General features: G+C 40.7%; 1 protein-coding gene across 6 annotated transcripts in view; it reads right to left on the bottom strand.

Annotated features, from left to right (window-relative positions):
• LOC140211431 (uncharacterized) overlaps positions 1 to 18,117 on the bottom strand; it is a 119,094-nt gene that overhangs the window by 53,312 nt on the left and 47,665 nt on the right. For all 6 annotated transcript variants that reach the window (XM_072281131.1, XM_072281134.1, XM_072281132.1 and 3 more), the window contains 5 exons: positions 16,962 to 17,046; positions 14,366 to 14,401; positions 8,899 to 9,038; positions 7,476 to 7,599; positions 2,884 to 3,028 (listed from right to left, as the gene is read on the bottom strand). In XM_072281131.1, the coding sequence (XP_072137232.1) occupies positions 2,884 to 3,028; positions 7,476 to 7,599; positions 8,899 to 9,038; positions 14,366 to 14,401; positions 16,962 to 17,046 (530 nt within the window). The remainder of the gene's footprint in view (positions 1 to 2,883; positions 3,029 to 7,475; positions 7,600 to 8,898; positions 9,039 to 14,365; positions 14,402 to 16,961; positions 17,047 to 18,117) is intronic.

Raw genomic sequence — 18,117 nt, forward strand, 5'->3', positions numbered from 1 at the left:
GGAGAGCATTCTGACTGGTTGCATCACCGTCTGGTCTGGAGGGGCCACTGTACAGGATCGGAAAAAGCTGCCGGAAGTTGTACACTCAGCTAGCTCCATCATGGGCACCAGCCTCCCAGGATACCTCAAAACACAATGCCTCAAAAAGGCAGTATCCATCATTAAGGACCCCCATCACCTCTTCTCATTGCTACCATCAGGGAGGAGGTACAGGAGCCTGAAGACACACATTCAATGCTTTGGGAGCAGCTTCTTTCTCTCTGCCATCAGGTTTCTGAGCAGATATTGAACCCATGAATACTTCCTCACTACTTTTCCCTCTCTTTTAGCACTACTTATTTACTTATTTTACATCCAATTATTGTAATTTATAGTTTGTTTTATTATTATGCATTGCACTGTACCGCTGCCACAGAACAAATTTCACAACATATGCTGGTGATATGAAATGGGATTCAGTTTCTGATTCTGAAAATCAGCCAACATGGAGAGATGGTGGGGACAAAGGAAGATGAAAAAGGTTGCGGAGCGGTGAGAAGAGTGGATGGGTATAATATACAAAACTAAGAAAATTCTGTTAAAATGCAGAATGAAAATATCTTCACAGATAAAATATGCAGCCGATCAATACAGCATCACAAAAATTGCTTTATTATAATAATGGGGTGCCATTGGCTCGAGCTGTGAGCAGTAGCAGCCATTTAGGTGAACACTCACTCCTGCTTCGGTATATTGCTGAGGCCCTCTTGTGGCAAGAGCTTCACAATTGCTCTGAAAGCTCCAATAGCCTTGTCGGGAGAAAACCACAAAAACCAGAATGTTCTGAAACACCAGAACATTTGCACATAGGCCTGTTATTACTTAAAGGTCAGGGTGGATGGGGTGTCCTGGGGGGGATAGCACCTCTGGTGAAGGGGCTTGCCGTGTCTATTCCAGGGCAGTTCACTCACCTTTGGTCCCTACAGGACACTCAAGTTTCACTTGTGGCTCCAAGTAGCTGTTTGCACACAACAGCGGCCACACCCCAACACATTGCTTCGACTGGCGGCTAAACCAGGTGAGATAGGGACATTCTTGTCCCAGCATGAAAAGTCAGTTCTAGTGGACTGGGCAGATGAGATCTACAGTGAGATCCGATAGCCAGAAAGGCAGTTCTACAACGCTCCATGGAGTGCAAACAGCATGACAAGGCACAGAAGATGGTCATCCACTGCACCCAAGGAAGCCGCAGTTTGTGATGTGTGTTTGTACCACTGGACCTGGACTTCTGAGTGCCTCAGTACAACAGCTTTTCCACTTTAAAAACTCCCCCACAGTCTTCCTGTCATCGTTGGACGCACGTACAACCACCACTAAAAGGTTTAGACAAATGTTAAGCCAATAGTATTGAAACTTTCTAAAATTTTCTTATGAAATATACTCTCAATGTTTATTTTAATTCTAAGCTCATGTTGACAAGATCATACTTGACCATCAACCTTTTTTGAAAACATTTCCCGTGCAGACTTTAGATTCCTACTGACTGATTACTACCTCAGCCTTGAACACAATCCCCAAGCAAACTGAAAGCTATACTCTGATGGGGACTTCAGAGTCTCATTTCTTGGAGTGTTTGACCGATCAATAGCAGGAGTATCATAGTAAGAACAGGGCTGCACCAAGTACGAGCATTTCTCGTCGTATACATGATGCAGGATTCTTTCTGTTGATCCTGGTACAGCCACATGAGCTACAGGACTTGCTCGGATTTATTTATGGACATTTTTAGTACCTAATGCTGGATTTCAATTGAAAAAAGGAAGCCAACTCAAATAGGAAATTGGTTGGACACAGAATTCTAAAACTGTGGCACTGATTGTCCAAACAGTGGTCCTCTTAAATGAAAACATCACAGTGAGCACACAATTAATGACTGTATCCACATATCTGTTTCTAGGCCTAATTTTGGCATGTAGTCTTGTTTTTTGCTTGGCCATTGATCTCTGGGATATGCAATGGCCAGAATTACAGCAGCACGGAGGTCCAAGAATAAGCATTCATAATTAAAATGAGACCACGCCTGAAATTAGGCCTAGAGATATATGGATACATTAAATAATCCCGTGCTGACAGTGAGAAGTTCAGTTTAAGAATAGTACTGTTTGTATAATCAGTGGCAAAGGAACTTTGTGTCCAACCACTTCCCTATTTGAGTTTGGCTTCCTCTTTATATTTCAAATCCAACATTTCGCACCAGAAATGCCCTTAAAGAAATACATGACAAACCCAAAGATCTGGAATTTCTTTCTTTGGCTTTTCCATTCCCAAGACACTTCCATAAAAGCTCAGATCTTTGATCAAAACCATCCAGAACTTCTTCCAAATCCTGGCCCTTGACTAAACTTATGGTACCTATCGAATGAAACTCTGAAGAAATGTGAACCAAGGATACCAAGAATAATGATTAACTTTGCAGTTCATATCAAATCAACACAGTTCAATCAATAGAAACTATATTTTTAAACTTACATATTTGTAACTAGTTTACTCAGTAGATTATGAATAATAATTATATTTTCATTAATGTACAGAGGTCATTGTGCTAAGATTACCTGACACAGGGAAGTTTGTGATGATAACTTCAAATAGGCCATTGAACAAAGCTATGGAGAAGACAAAAGACACCCTACCCTAATGGAAAGGATAAAGACAATTGAAAAAAAAATCAGCAAGGTTAGACTTTGCAAAAGAAATGTTCAAACAACAAAAGGAAAGAAAAAACTGGAAGTACACTTAAACCAATGCCTTCTTAAGACTGAGCACTTTGATCAATAAGAACAACTAAAGGTTATTTTTGTTCTACAGTGGTTAATGCCTTATAAATAGAACAAAAAGTGAGGGTACCTTGTTTGATCCAGCGAGTTCAATTGTAAAGGAAGTCAACAGTGATGCAAGGGCCTTGGGAATTAGTGCTGAAATAAAGAGGAGGAGATGCTGTGCAGCACTGCAGTTTTCTGGGAATGGTACGTCCTTTATTTTGGAGACGAAGCTGATTAAATTACAAAACAAGTTTGTTTACACACTTATAAACCAGATATATTCACCATTGCTGAAGTACCACAAACACCTAGTATGGGTCTGGTTACAATTTATTATTAATTCATTATGAATATTAAAGAGACAAATGAAACACAAATTAACCTTAAAACTCAGGAATTGCAAATATATTGAATGGAATAATTTCTACCCAGAAGGAATCCACGCTGACTCACAACGCAGCAATGAGTTCAATGTATGTTATCTGCTCTAGACAACTGTTTGCATAGCCACATTCTGAACAAAATAGTGATGTTTTAGTTGGACTGATTTCCTATCAGACTCCATCTAGAATTTTATATTCAGTTTTGGAATTACTTGGGGAAAAATGCAGTGGATTCCAGTTAGTTGGGACCCATTGGGCCAAAATGTACTGGTCCCAATTAAATGGCTGCCCCAATTAGCCAAACTTTCATGGAAATAGGTAAAAAGGTATAATAAAAAAAGACAGACAGAATAACACTAAACACGAGAAAGCCTGCAGATGCTGGAAATCCAAAGCAACACACAAAATACTGGAGGAACTCAGCAGTCAGGCAGCATCTATAGAAATGAACGAACAGTTGATGTGTCAGGCTGAGATCCTTCCTCAAGAGTCCTGCCAAAGGGTCTTGGCCCGAAATGTTGACTGCACTCTTTTCCATAGATGCTGCTTGGCCTGTTGAGTTCCTTCAGCATTTTGAGTGTTTTACAACACCTTAAAGAAACTTGGCAGGTTCAGCAGCATCTGGGGGATGAAAAAAACTGTCAATATTTTGGATCAAACCCTGTACTAGTCCTGATTTTGACCCAAAACATTGAGAAATTCTTTCTTCCTACAGGTGCTGCTCAGCCCACAGGGCTCCTCTGACCTTGTTTACTGTTCCAGGTTCCAGCACCTACCGCCTCCACTGTGATTGTATTGTCCCATTATTAACCAAGTACATGGAAATATTACTGGCAGTGATGTGGCTTTCACAGATTTGTTTCCCAACATAGGCTTTTAATTTGTACTTCTAATAATGAGTGTGTGCTTTAGTTTTACCGGCTAAGTAAAATAAAGCTTCAACTTCGAAGAGTAATAGGCAGACACAACAGGAGCGTTCCTGTGCAGGTGAGGCAAAGAGCTTGAAAAAGCAGCAAGTTTTTCGACGGGAGTCATCAATTGGAGTACTTTGCAGATGCAACAGGAGTGTCCTCGCGCAGGTCTGACAAACATTTTCGATGGCAGAGGGAAGGGAACCAGTATAATAGAGCTGAGGATGAGCCAACAGATTTAGTAATAAATGATGGAGTTAACATGAATGTAACGAAGGACAAGCTGATGATTGGGTACAAATGCAGACAGAGCAAAGAGGCAATTGTACTATAAAGGCAAAATTCAAAAGCATGAAGAATGCAGGGCTGAAGGCACTGTATTTAAATGCGCGTAGAACTTGGAATAAGGTGGATGAACCCATGGTGCAATTAGAGATTGGTCAATATAACATTGTGGGCATCACTGAGTCATGGCTGTAATAAAGCCATAGCTGGGAGCTTAAAATCAAAGGCTATACTTTGTACCAAAAGGACAGGCAGGAAGCATTGACGGTGGTGTGGCAAGGGTGAAAAAAAAATTATGGGAATCATATATAAGCCTCCAAATAGTAGCCAGGATGTGGGGTTAAGACTGCAAAGGAAGCTGGAAAGGGCATGTAATAAGGGTAATGACACAATTGTAATGGGGGACTTCAATATGCAAGGGGATTGGTAAAATCAGGTTGGTGTCAGATCACAAGAGAGGAAATTTCTTGAATGCCTATAAGCTGCCTTTTTAGAGCAGTTTGTCCTTGAGCCTGCTTGGGGAAAGGTCATCTTAGATTGGGTATTGTGTAATAACCCAGATCTTATTAGGGAGCTTAATGTAAAGGAACCTTTAGAAGGCAGTGATCATAATATGATTGCATTCATACTGCAATTTGAAAGGGAGAAGCACAAGTCAGATGTACCAGTTTCGCAATGGAATAAAGGGAGTTAAGCAGGCATGAAAGAGGAGCCAGCCCAGGTGGCTGGATTGGAGGGGGATGCTGGCGGGGGTGACGACAGAGCAGAGATGCCTCTGGAAATAGTTCACAAGGCACAGGACAGATATGTCCGTCAGAAGAAGTAGTTTTCAAATGGCAGATGTAGGCAACCGTGGATGGCAAAGGAAGTTAAGGACTGCATAAAAGCCAAGGAAGGGGCATATCATGTAACAAACTTGAGTGGAAAGTTGGAAAATTGCAAAATTTTTAAAGTCCAACAAAAGGTATCTAAAATATAAGAAGGGAAAAGTTGAAATACAAAGGGAAGACTACCAATTTTTTTTTCAGTTATATAAAGAGTAAAAGGGAGGTGAGAGTTGATATTGGACAACTGGAAAACGATGCTAGTGAGGTAAAGTGGGGAACAAAGAAAGGGCAGATGAACTTAATGGGTACTTTGCATCTGTCTTCACTGTGCAAGACACTAGCAGTATGCCAGAGGTCCGTGAGTGCCAGGGAGCAGAAGTGAGTGCTACTGCTGTTACAAAGGAAAAATTGCTAAGCGAACGCAAAGGTCTTAAGGTGGATATGTCATTTGGACCAGATGGACTATATCCCAGATCCTGAGAGAGGTTGCTGAGGAGATAATGGATGCATCGGTCATGATCTTTCAAGAATCACTTGATTCTGGCATGGTCCTGAAGAACCAGAAAATTGCAAATGTCACTCCACTCTTTAAGAAGGGAGGAAGGCAAAAGAAAAGAAATTTATACGTCAGTTAGTCTAACCTCAGTGGTTGGGAACGTATTGGAGTCTATTTTTAATGATGAGATTTATTTCGAGGTACTTTGAGACTAATGATAAAATAAGTCGAAGTCAGCATGGTTTCTACACAGGAAAATCTTGCCTGGCAAATCTGAGAGCAAGGAAGTAACAAGCAGAGTGGACAAAGGAAAGGCAGTAGATGTCATTTACTTGGACTTTCAGAAGGCATTTAATAAGGTGCGACACGTGAGACTGCTTAACAAGATAAAATCCTATGACCTTACAGGAAAGACACTGGCATGGATAGAGGAATGGCTAACAGGCAGGAGGCAGCGAGTGGGAATAAAGGGGGCTTTTTCTGATTGGCTGCCGGTGACTAATGGTGATCCTCGGGGATCAGTATTGGGACCACTACTTTTCACGTTGTTTTTCAATAATTTAGCAATGGAATTGATGGCTTTGTGGCAAAGTTTGCAGAACATACAAAGACAGGTGGAGGGGTAGGTCGTGCTGAAGAAGCAATGCGATTGCAGCAGAACTTAGACAAATTGGAAGAATGAGCAAAAACGTGGTAGATGGAATACAGTGTTGGGAAATGTATGATAATGTAATGTAATCTAATCTAATCTAATGCATTTTGGTAAAAGGAACAATAGTTCCAGCTATTATCTAAATGGGGAGAAATTTCAATCATCAGAGGTGCAGAGGGACTTAGGAGTCCTCGTGCAAGACTCCCAGAAGGTTAATTCACAGGTTGAATCTGTGGTAAAGAAGGCAAATGCAATGTTGGCATTTATTTCAAGGGGAATAGAATATAAAAACAAGGCGATAATGCTGAGCCTTTATAAGATGCTATTCAGGCCACACTTGGAGTATCGTCAACAGATTTGGGCCACATATCTCAGAAAGGATGTGTTGTCACTGGATAGAGCCAGAGGAAGTTCATGAGGATGATTCCAGAAATGAAGGGGTTAACATATGAAGAGCATTTGGCAGCTTTGGGCCTATACTCATTGGAATTTAGAAGAATGCATGGAGATTTCATTGAAACCTACCGAATGTTGAAAGGACTGGCTAGGGTGGATGTGGAGAGGATGTGTCCTATGGTGGGGGTATCCAGAACTGGAGGGCACAGCCTCAAAATTGAGGAGTGACCCTTTAGAACAGAGGTAAGGAGGAATTTTTTTTAACCAGAGAGTAGCAAATCTGTGGAATGCTCTGCCACAGACTGCAGTGGAGGTGAAGTCTGTGCATATGTTTAGGGCAGAAGTTGATCATTTCCTGATCAGTCAGGGGCTCAAAGGATATGGTAAAAAGGCAGGTGTTTGGGGTTGAGTGGGATCCGGGATCAGCCGTGATGGAATGGCAGAGCAGGCTCGGTAGGCTGAATGGCCTCATCCTGCTCCTATGTCTCGTGGTCCTATGGAGTACACAGCAGCAACTCTGAGAAGTCAGCATTTCATCATTCACTGTGAACATCATTAGATGCCACTAAAGGCGCACTAAAAACTGCTCAACAAATCTTTATAAAATCCTTTCCTTCCTGGATAAAATATCAAGTCAGGTTTTGGATCTACATTCCATCTGGTAGTGCAGTATTATCAGAGAAGATGCACACATGAAACAAGCATGGAGTTATCTGACAAGGCTCACCCTTCATTCTCGCTCCTGAGACGGTCATTGATAATGCTAAGGAGCTTTTCTTTCGCTTCAAGAGCCTGAGAAAATCCTGACGACCATGCCGACACTTTCACATTCACAGGAGCAGAGATCAGTCCTATTAATCAAACATCACAGAACATATGAACACATAACCCAGGACCAAAATATTCCTTTGCCTGGGTTGGAGGAGCTGCCAGCAATGTCAGGCATCAGATCATTCTCAACTTCCCTGCCAGCACATTTCAGAACAAATGTCAGTGGCACCTGAAACTCAAATACAGTGTACCTGAGCTTCTGGGCTACCACTGGACACAACACTGACCCCAGGGCTGAGCAGGTATCTCATATCAGCTCTTTTAGTTCATTAAACCCCTCTGATTTAAACCAGCCAGAGCACTGCCCACATCCTCATTCATTGTCAAATTCAGTTTTTCCAGTCATATCTGCAATTAATTCATTTAACTAAACATATTTAAATACATTTTTATAACAATTTTGATTTTTAAAAATTGATTCCAACAGCTTTCATGTACCTCTGATTATCTGGGTGATTTCCGAAGGCTCAGCTATGTTCACGTTTGACTCTTGAAACGTTTGTGACTTCCTTTCTCATCATTAACTGCGCAACCAATTTTGGCATAATGCACAAATTTTAAATTCCGATTGCATCTATTGCACTTTTAATCAGTAAAGTAAAAGTCCAATTTAAAAACGCAAACATGAGGAAATCTGCAGATCCTGGAATTTCAAGCAACACACATCAAAGTTGCTGGTGAACGCAGCAGGCCAGGCAGCATCTCTAGGAAGAGGTACAGTCCACGTTTCGGGCCGAGACCCTTCGTCAGGACTAACTGAAGGAAGAGTTAGTAAGAGATTTGAAAGTGGGAGGGGGAGGGGGAGATCCAAAATGATAGGAGAAGACAGGAGGGGGAGGGATGGAGCCAAGAGCTGGACAGGTGATTGGCAAAAGGGATATGAGAGGATCATGGGACAGGAGGTCCGGGGAGAAAGAAAAGGGGGAGGTGGGGGGGGGGAAACCCAGAGGATGGGCAAGGGGTATAGTGACAGAGAGAAAAAGAATGAGTGTATATAAATAAATAATGGATAGGGTACGAGGGGGAGGTGGGGCATAATACTTCTATTCTTTTCATAATGCTTCTATGTTGGAGCATTCTGCAACTTTGATTTCATTTAGGTGTAGCCTCTTCCTGTGCATATTTGCTTATGCGCTTACTTTTATTGTTTTCATGATTTTTTTTCTGCATGGTGTGTTTGACAGATGACTTTTTTTTTAAAAAATGGATTTCTTTGTTTTGTGGCTGCCTATAAGGAGGCAAATCTCAAGGTTGTATACAGCATACATACTTCAATAATAAACATACTGTAAACTTTGAAATTTGAATTGAAGACTTACCATGCCAGTGCTGTGTTGAAAGCTCCGTAATCTGTTTGAAGAATGCTGCAGATTCCTCTGCATCAATGTTTAGAAAAATTCCTAGTACAAGTTCCGTAGCCAGTCGTTTGAACATTCCGTAAATCGCAACCGGCTCTCTGCTGATGGAATAAAACTCAATTATAGCAGGCAGTAAAAAGATTACCGTGAAGAAATAACATGCAAACCAGGGTAACAACCTACATTCACTGCATTTGTGCATTTGAATTGAGCAAGAATAACAGTATTTTTAATGCATATGAAATAACGAAACTAGAGACAGTCCACTATCCCTTCTAAGATCAAAGTATTGAAAATCCTTGAACAAGTTTTAATGTAATCAGTCATGACACCTAATCAACTACCTTTGTTGTTTTCCTCCCTTAACCTGGATCATAATTTTCCATTGCCCTAGATGTGAATTCACTGACCTCACTGAATTCCATTCCACATCCTGCTGCTTTAACTTAAGCCCAGCTACTGTTTATGGCAGATGCGTTCATCATTTTATACAGCTTTCGTTAATTAATGCCTCTGGTATACAGAGTGTATAATGGGCCACAAGGATCATTTAATGGCATACTCCAGCTTGTAGATAGGCCCAGAGGAAAAGAAGGAAGTTTGAAGAGAGTGAAAGGTTACAAAATACAGGCAATACTAAAGTAATACTGAGCTCCACATTTTAAAAACTGCATCAAGGCTGCATAAAACAGAATACTCACCAGGTTGATTAAAGAGTTGTCAAGAAATAGTTAAAAGGAAGTAAGAGAAAACTAAGATACAGCACCAAAGATGTGATTTAATTGTGACAATCTTGAAGCCACGAGTGCAGTAAGTTTACTTACTTTGGTGAGTTCAGTGATGAAAAGTCATAAGCTAAAGCCAATAACATGAGTTAAAAAGATCAGAATTTAAAAAAAAATTCCAGTTAGTTGTTGGGACATGTAATATTTTGAAGAATGTTTTGAGTCATGCCTACATTCCACCCAACATTCCATACCCAACAGCTTTGACAAAATGATATTAAGTCACTGAAGCAAGAGTATTTGCAAATGCTGAAAGTAAGCAGAGAGCTCCAGGACTGTGATGAAGCAATAAAGGAATGGCGATGAATTCCATGTCAAAATAGCCACATGGCTTGAAGGAGAACTTAGTGCCATTTTTTTTCCTTCCTTGTGGATGTCATAGGTTACAGGTTTAGGAAGCAATGTCAAAGCAATCAAAGCAGTGCACTTTGTAGATAAACACAAAAACATCAACAAATAGCAGGACTAAGATACTTGGTCCTTCATGCCTGTCTAACATTCAATCTGATCGTGGGTTATCAGCCCAAGGCCTCAACTCGCCTTCTGTACCAGCTTCCCATATCTTAGGACTTCCCAATCTATCAAACGTTTCTCTTCTTTATGCACCTCCAGTGATCCACCTTCTGGCATAGAAAATACTAAAGATTCATCGCCCTCTGTGAGAAAATTGTCCACACCTGAGTTTCAAATGACTTGCCCCTTATTTGGTAACATTCCCACTGCTGGAAAGATCTCCACATATATTCTGTCATGCTTCATGATTATCTATATTTCCACAAGACCATCCTTCATGTTTCTAGATTTGAAAAAATACAGATCCAATTTCTTTATTCTGGGGCAACCCTTTCTCCCAAGAATTAGTACAGTGAAACTCTTACAGAACATCAAATACGGTTATATCCTTCCTTAGATAAAGGTGCACAGTAATCCAGATATGGCCTCATCAATACCCTGTACAACTGTAGCGATACCTCTTACTTCTAGACTCTAATCCCCTTGCAATAAAAGTCAATGAGTCATTTGCCATCACAACTATTCGATGCACTTGCTTGGTAACTTTATGATTTATGCACAGGACCACCAAAACGCCTCTGTACTGCCGTGTTTGCAGGATAGGGCAGAGCACACCAGGATGTCAGCAGGCAGGATTTTCCTGAATTTTATTGATCCCCCATACTTGTACAGTATGTGAACTCCTCCCATGTGGGAGTGGCTAACTGAGAGCCGTAGGAATAACACTATTAACTACCACTACATGTACAACACTCATTTTCTCCATTTAGACAAGCCTGCGTTTTCATTCCTTTTACTAACAGGCACAATCTCATTTTCCCTCATTAAGTTCCACTTGCCAAGTTTTTGTCTACTAACTCAACCTATCCATATCCTGTGACAAGGTCAATATATCCTTAATGCAACATGCTATTTTACCACATTTGTAATGGGCAAATTTGGATGTCTTGTATTCTATTCCCTCTGCCTGGTCATTAAATAATTGAAAACAAATGAGAACATCGGCACACCACCATTTGTAACCTGCCAGTATTACGGGGGCTTATGCACCAGACTTGCCAAATGCCTTCTGTTAATCCAAAAAACACTACACTTATAGGCTCCTGTCTATCGGCACTGCTTATCACATCCTCAAAAGGACTCTAGCAAATTTGTCAAACAGGATTTATCCTTCACAAAACAACATTGGCTTAATTCGATTACATTAAACTATTCTATAGTAGATGTTAAACTGGGAGACCGCTTTGCTGAAGCCTGACGCAGACTGGGAGACCACTTTGCTGAACATCTACGCTCTGTCCACCAGAGAAAGCACATCCCATTCTGACATGTCTATCCACGGCCTCCTCTACTGTAAAGATGAAGCCACACTCAGGTTGGAGGAACAACATCTTATATTCCGTCTGGGTAGCCTCCAACCTGATGGCATGAACATCGACTTCTCTAACTTCCGCTAAGGCCCCACCTCCCCCTCGTACCCCATCTGTTACTTATTTTTATGCACACATTCTTTCTCTCACTCTCCTTTTTCTCCCTCTGTCCCTCTGAATATACCTCTTGCCCATCCTCTGGGTTCCCCCCCCCTTGTCTTTCTTCCCGGACCTCCTGTCCCATGATCCTCTCGTATCCCCTTTTGCTTATCACCTGTCCAGCTCTTGGCTCTATCCCTCCCCCCTCCTGTCTTCTCCTATCATTTTGGATCTCCCCCTCCAACTTTCATATCCCTTACTCACTCTTCCTTCAGTTAGCCCTGACGAAGGGTCTCGGCCTGAAATGTCGACTGCACCTCTTCCTACAGATGCTGCCTGGCCTGCTGCGTTCACCAGCAACTTTGATGTGTGTTGCTTGAATTTCCAGCATCTGCAGAATTCCTGTTGTTTGCGGTTAAACTAATAGGTTTAGCTTTTGTCTCCCTCCTTTGGACAAAGGGGTCATTTTTGCTTCTAAAAATATTGCTTCCACTCTGTTGGTACCTTTCAAGAACTCTGTGAGCTTTGTAAAACATCAATCAATGGCTCCTACAGCCACTTCCTGTAAATCCCCACACCCCAGGATGCAGGCTTACGTTTTCCAACTGTCTCTTTTGGGATAGGGATTATTACATGTTCTTCCATGCTATTTGAAACTACAACAGCAACGCATCCATCTTTGACTTTCTCCAAAAAGCTTCTAAGAGCTCCCACTTCCTCCAATTCTATCTCCTTGTTCACTCCCACCAATAGGCTTTTTGGGGAAAAAAATTATAAATCATAAGGGTAAATCACAGGTCACAGCTCGGCAGCACTTTTTTTTTAAAAAGAAGAGCTTCTCAGGCATTCAGCGTCACTCCGTCGGCCCAATCAAAGGCAGGAGCAGCACAGAGAGGAGTAAATAAAAGTACAGAAAGGACAAACGGAGTGGCCATTGTTGGGAGTGGGCCTGTGTGAGGGTGGGAGTGCAAGGCTTTGTCTCAAAGGAAGCTTCAGCTCCGAAGAGGCATTGCTCCTGAGTAAGCTTCTGTTAAGGTTCCTTTTTCTCTCCCTCTTACTGTACCTAGTGTAGTAAATGGCTGTGGTGTGTTCTTCATACCGGATGTTGGAGTCCTGGGAGACCCAGAGTCTCCCAGGGAACTACATCTGGGTGGAGTGCATCGGGCTGCAGCTCCTTGAAGACCGGGTTCGGGATCTGAAGCAGCAGCTGGATGACCTTCGGCTTCTACGGGAGAGCGAGGAGATCAGAGTTACGGGGAAGTAGTCACCCCTAAGTTGCAGGAGGTGAATAGCTGGGTGACTGTCAGGAAGAACGGAAATGTGAAGAAGCAGTTAGCGCAGAACACCCATGAGGCCATTCCCCTCAATAATAAGTTTACCATTTTGGATACTGTTGTGGGGGATGACCTCCCAGGGGAATGACATGGAGACTGGGTTACTGGCACTGAGCATAGGTCCATGATGCAGAAGGGAAAGAGGGAGAAAAAGGGAGTGGTGGTGTTAGAGGACTCAATAGTCAGAGGAACAGACAGGAGATTCTGTGGACATGAACAGGACACCCAGATGGTATGTTGCCTCCCAGGTGCCTGGGTCAGGGATGTCTTGGAACACATCCACAGCATTTTGGAGGGGAGGGGGAGCAGCCAGATGTCTTGGTACATATTGGTATCAGTGACAGAGGAAGGAAAAGCAAAGAGGTCCTGAAGAGAGAATTTAGAGGGATAGGTAGAAAGCTGAGAAGCAGGACCTCCCAGGTAGTAAGTTCTGAATTGCTGCCAGTGCCACGCACCAGTGAGGGTAGGAACAGGATGATCTGGCAGATGAATCTGCGGCTGAGAAGCTGGTGCAGGGGACAGGGCTTCAGGTTCTTGGATCATTGGGATCTCTTCTGGGAGAGGTATGACCTGTACAAAAGGGATGGGTTGCACCTGAACCAAGGGGAAACAATATTCTCATGGTCAGGTTTGTTAGAGCTGTTGGGGAGGGTTTAAACTAATTTGGCGGGGGGGGCGGTGGGAACCACAGTGAAGGGACTCAGGATAGGATGGATGGTAAAAAAGCAAAGATAGCATGCAGTCAGACTGTCAGGAAGGGCAGGCAAATGATAGGACAATATTGCAGCCAGCAGGGTGAGTATCAGTGCATTAGGGATGCAGAATGAAAATAGGTAGCAAATACAGTACTCAAAGTGTTCTAACTCAGTGCATGGAGTAAATAAGGAGGATGATCTTGTTGCGCTCTTACAGTTTGTCAGGTATGATGTGGCCATCACTGAGCTGTGGCTGAAGGATGCCTGTATTTGGGAGCTGAATGTCCAAGGTTACACGTTGTATTAGAGGATTAGGAAGGTAGATGGGGTGGGGCGGAGGGTGACATTCTTCTGGTAAAGAATGGCATAAAATCATTAGAAAGGTGTGACATAGGATCAGAAGATGTTGAAACCTTGTGAGTTGAGTTTAGAAGCTGCAAGGGTAAAAGGACTCTTATATACAGGCCTCCCAGCAATAGCTGGGGTGTGGATTTGAAAAGTATAAAAAGAAAATCAGCTTATCATTTTGTTTGGAATGCATCCTCCAAAGAATACATTTTCCTCATGGATATAGAGAAAGACTATTAATCAAATAAATGTTAGGTTACTCAGAAATAGATATGCACTCTTACCATTGTTCAAGGTCCTTCAAATTCCTTGTACATACTCTAAACAAAGCAAATGTATTTTAAAAGATACATTTTGGAATATCATTTAGGAAAATACGCATTTCAAAACAAAACTCCAAGTTGAAAGATTTAACAAACGATACTACATACAATTCATTAAATTCCACAATACAAAATCCAACATGAAATTAAATTTAAGAATTTCACATCTAAGATTATTGAACTCAATACTTCAACCCTTTCACATTGGTTTACCAACGTGAATTACAGATGGTTTTGGTTGATGTTTATTTTTTCCTCTATGTTTTTTAAATTTGCTGACTATAGATAAAAATATACTTTTAGAACACCAGAAATAAAAAGTCACTTATACAACTCCCTGGAGTGATGAACCTCCCCGAAGATTCTAATATGCCTAACAGGAGATCCGAACTGCATTATGTAACAAGTACACTGTCTGGTGAATGCTCTTCAGGCTAATTTTGTTTGGAATGCTTACTTCAAGAATAACACTTTCCACATGAATACATAGAAAACTACTTTGGGGAAAAGGCAATAAATCTGGTAAGCAAAAACTGCAGTCAGAAAGAACAGCTATGTACTTGTATAAGAAACAGTAAGTTTTCAAAAGGAAAGTTTCAGATCCTTTTTTTAAAAAACCAGAAATATCAAGGTGTATTTCAACTTCCAAGAAGGATAAGTTTATTCATTCATCTTACAAAAGATGAAACATCAAAGCTCTTTAAACCAAGTGAATCCTTCCAGTTGCAGATTTAATCTAGGCCAGTAATGAGAGAGCTGCTTTATGAGGGGTGGTGACTTTATGTTGAGTTAAAAAAAACTTCTTTCATTATTATAAAATGATCCCATAAGTGAAAATTTATAAATCAATTTTGTGTACAGTATTTCTCCTTCAACCAGAGTCCATTGTTTCAATTTTTTTTTTTGAATAGGTCTTGTGTAGACATCAACTGGAATGAATTATAGCAAAGACTACAAATAATAACTTCTTTGAAAATGTACTTCATTAGCCACATAATGCACTGGGACACTGAGGCCACAAATCAGCATAAGAATGTGAAAGACAGAAACAGCAGCAGAAGCAATCTACCTATCCCCTCAAGCCAGCTCTGTCATTCAGTAAGATTAGAAACAATCGTCATCTTTAAGTATAACTTTCCACATATTGATCTCTCAGGGAGTCAAAGAATTTTGAGAAATTATCTTAAATATACTCAGTAAAGATGCCCTCTTTGACAAACAATTAAAAAGACTCACTACTCACAAATTTCTGGATCTGCAGCTTGGATAGATTATGCACAGTTCCTTCATTTGTAGACCAGAGGTTCCCATCCTGGGGTCCATGGATCTCTTACTTAATGGTATTGGTCCATGGCATTAAAAAAAGGTAGGAACCCCTGATGTAGACTGTGAACAGCTTGGGCATCTGTGATAATCCTCAAAGCATCATACTCTCCAAACAAGGTGATTAACTTCTTTGCCATCTCCTTATTCCAGAACATAATTCCACCTATTTATGCTTGCCTTCATTATTGCTCAGCTTGTAACTTTTGTTAAAATTAGTTAGGTGGCCTTTTCATATGCAGCGATTATTTTCTACTGTTGTTCTCTTAAAACTTGAGAATTTAGCTTCTCACAAATGAAATAACGACTCTTGTAAAAGCCCAAGAAGAATGTGGTAGTGATACCAGAAGCCCAATTATTTGGGCATGTCTGAATTCTTTTAAAAAAAAAAATCAGCCTCCTTTTCTTTGATATTTAAAACCAATGAAGACATTGCACATAATGAAAGTCTTTTTTCTGAGATGTCACTAGCATCAGTGACTCTTGCAGAACATTCATAATTAGCAAAACTGGGTGCAGCAACAGTATGCCAAATTTCCTATAGAATCAAGGATCCTGATTTAAGTCATTAAAAATGATGTTTCCATTCTAACATCTGTGCTGACAAAATTTTTGAAAACCTATCTTGCAGCTCAAAATTTATACCAAATAAAATAACCTTCCCTATCTGTTTGCATTCCAGGATATATTACTGGGAATTAATTTCATTAAGCTGAGAAGGGAAAGAGGGGTGCCTCAGTAATGAAGTGATGACAAACTCCTTCACACTCCACATATCTTAGCACAATGGCCAGCCTCCAGAAGAGAATAGGGGAAATTGATACTTTACAAAATGACAGATCATTCCAAGTTGAAAGGAGTTAGGGTCAAAGCCAAGTTAAATATGCTTATCAACCTCATTTTTGCTCATTCCAGTGATGTGATGACAAAAGCCAAATGCACAGGATCCAATCACAGCAGTGATTACAAAAATACTGTCTAAGTTTTGCTTTATACAAAAAGAAACAGGTTACTTCATTTGCTGCCGAGTTATGAATGAAATCTAATATTGTGCAGTCATCAGTAAACATCTCTACTTGATGAAAGGCCATTTGTGATTTAAGAGCATTGTTGCAAGTATCAGACTGCAGGCTTGCAAAAGGTTATTGAAATTGTTACTAAATTTAAGAATGTGGATCAAGTATTCAGAATTAGCCTGGAATAATCAACCAAATTAAGCAACACAGTTACCTACCTGTTAACATAATCTCTATGGATTTCAAGTGCTTTGTTGTTAAACAACTGCATTAGTGACAACCGCAATAACTGTGCCTCTTCTCCTAAATACAGTAAGAAAAACCTTTAGTGAAAACTTGCACAATGTAAAATCCATTTCAAAACTGTCTAAACTGTCAGATACAAAATAAACATTAAATTGGTTAGCTGAAAATGCTAATTAACTTAAAAGGATAATTATCAATAGGAACGTGAGGAAAACAAAGAATTCTCAGAAACTGTTTGTGGAATACATTACCAACTAAAGTTTAATGCCTGAAGCAGACCAACACAGAAAGCTAAATTAAATGGGGTTCCGAAGGGAAAAAAGGTGACGGACAGGGAAGAAGAGTTGATGCCCTGTAATATGTTGTTCCAGTGCAAATAATCCACCATGTATTTATTGTCAGAGCAAATAACAACTGCGAATTTACTTACCGCAAGATTCCAACAAGCATCAGCAAAGTATTGACTTTCTATTGCATTTGGATGAAGTTCATTCTTTATCAATGAATCCACAGATTTACACATTCTACAAAGGTTGTTAATACAGCTCTGTTGTCTATCTGCATAGCCACATGACGAGATAGTTTTACCTCCTACAGAAAATAAATCTACATTTACAAATTGTTGCTTTATCGCCTGTGGCTATGTAAATGTCATAATGGCAAATAATGCAATGATTATAAATAACATTATTAAGATGGAGACACAAGAGACTGCAAGATGCTGAAATTGGCAAAGAACACTACTGGAGAAACTCAACATGTCAGGCACCCTCTGAAGAGGGAAAAAGACTTGATGTTGGGGATTGAAACACTTTATTTGGAAGAGTAGAGGTGAGGTAGCGGGTATAAAAAGGTGAGGGGAAGGGGTGTAGCAGGAGCAGAAATGCAATATGTGGACCTGGTTGAGGGGAGGTGACAGGCAAGTGGAGGATAGAATGTAAGTAGAGTAAAAGGCTGGGAACAGATAGGTGGAAGCAAAAAATGGCCTGAGAATTAGAAATTATGATATGAACATCAACCGTCCAATTTCCTCTATAGACACTGCCCCACCCACTGAAATCTTCCAGCAGTTTGTTTTTGCACAACATTATTAACATTTTGGTTCCACTTCCTTTAGCTTGATTATCT

The sequence above is a fragment of the Mobula birostris genome, chromosome 17, assembly GCF_030028105.1.
Source record: "Mobula birostris isolate sMobBir1 chromosome 17, sMobBir1.hap1, whole genome shotgun sequence".
NCBI classification, from domain to species: Eukaryota; Metazoa; Chordata; class Chondrichthyes; order Myliobatiformes; family Myliobatidae; genus Mobula; species Mobula birostris.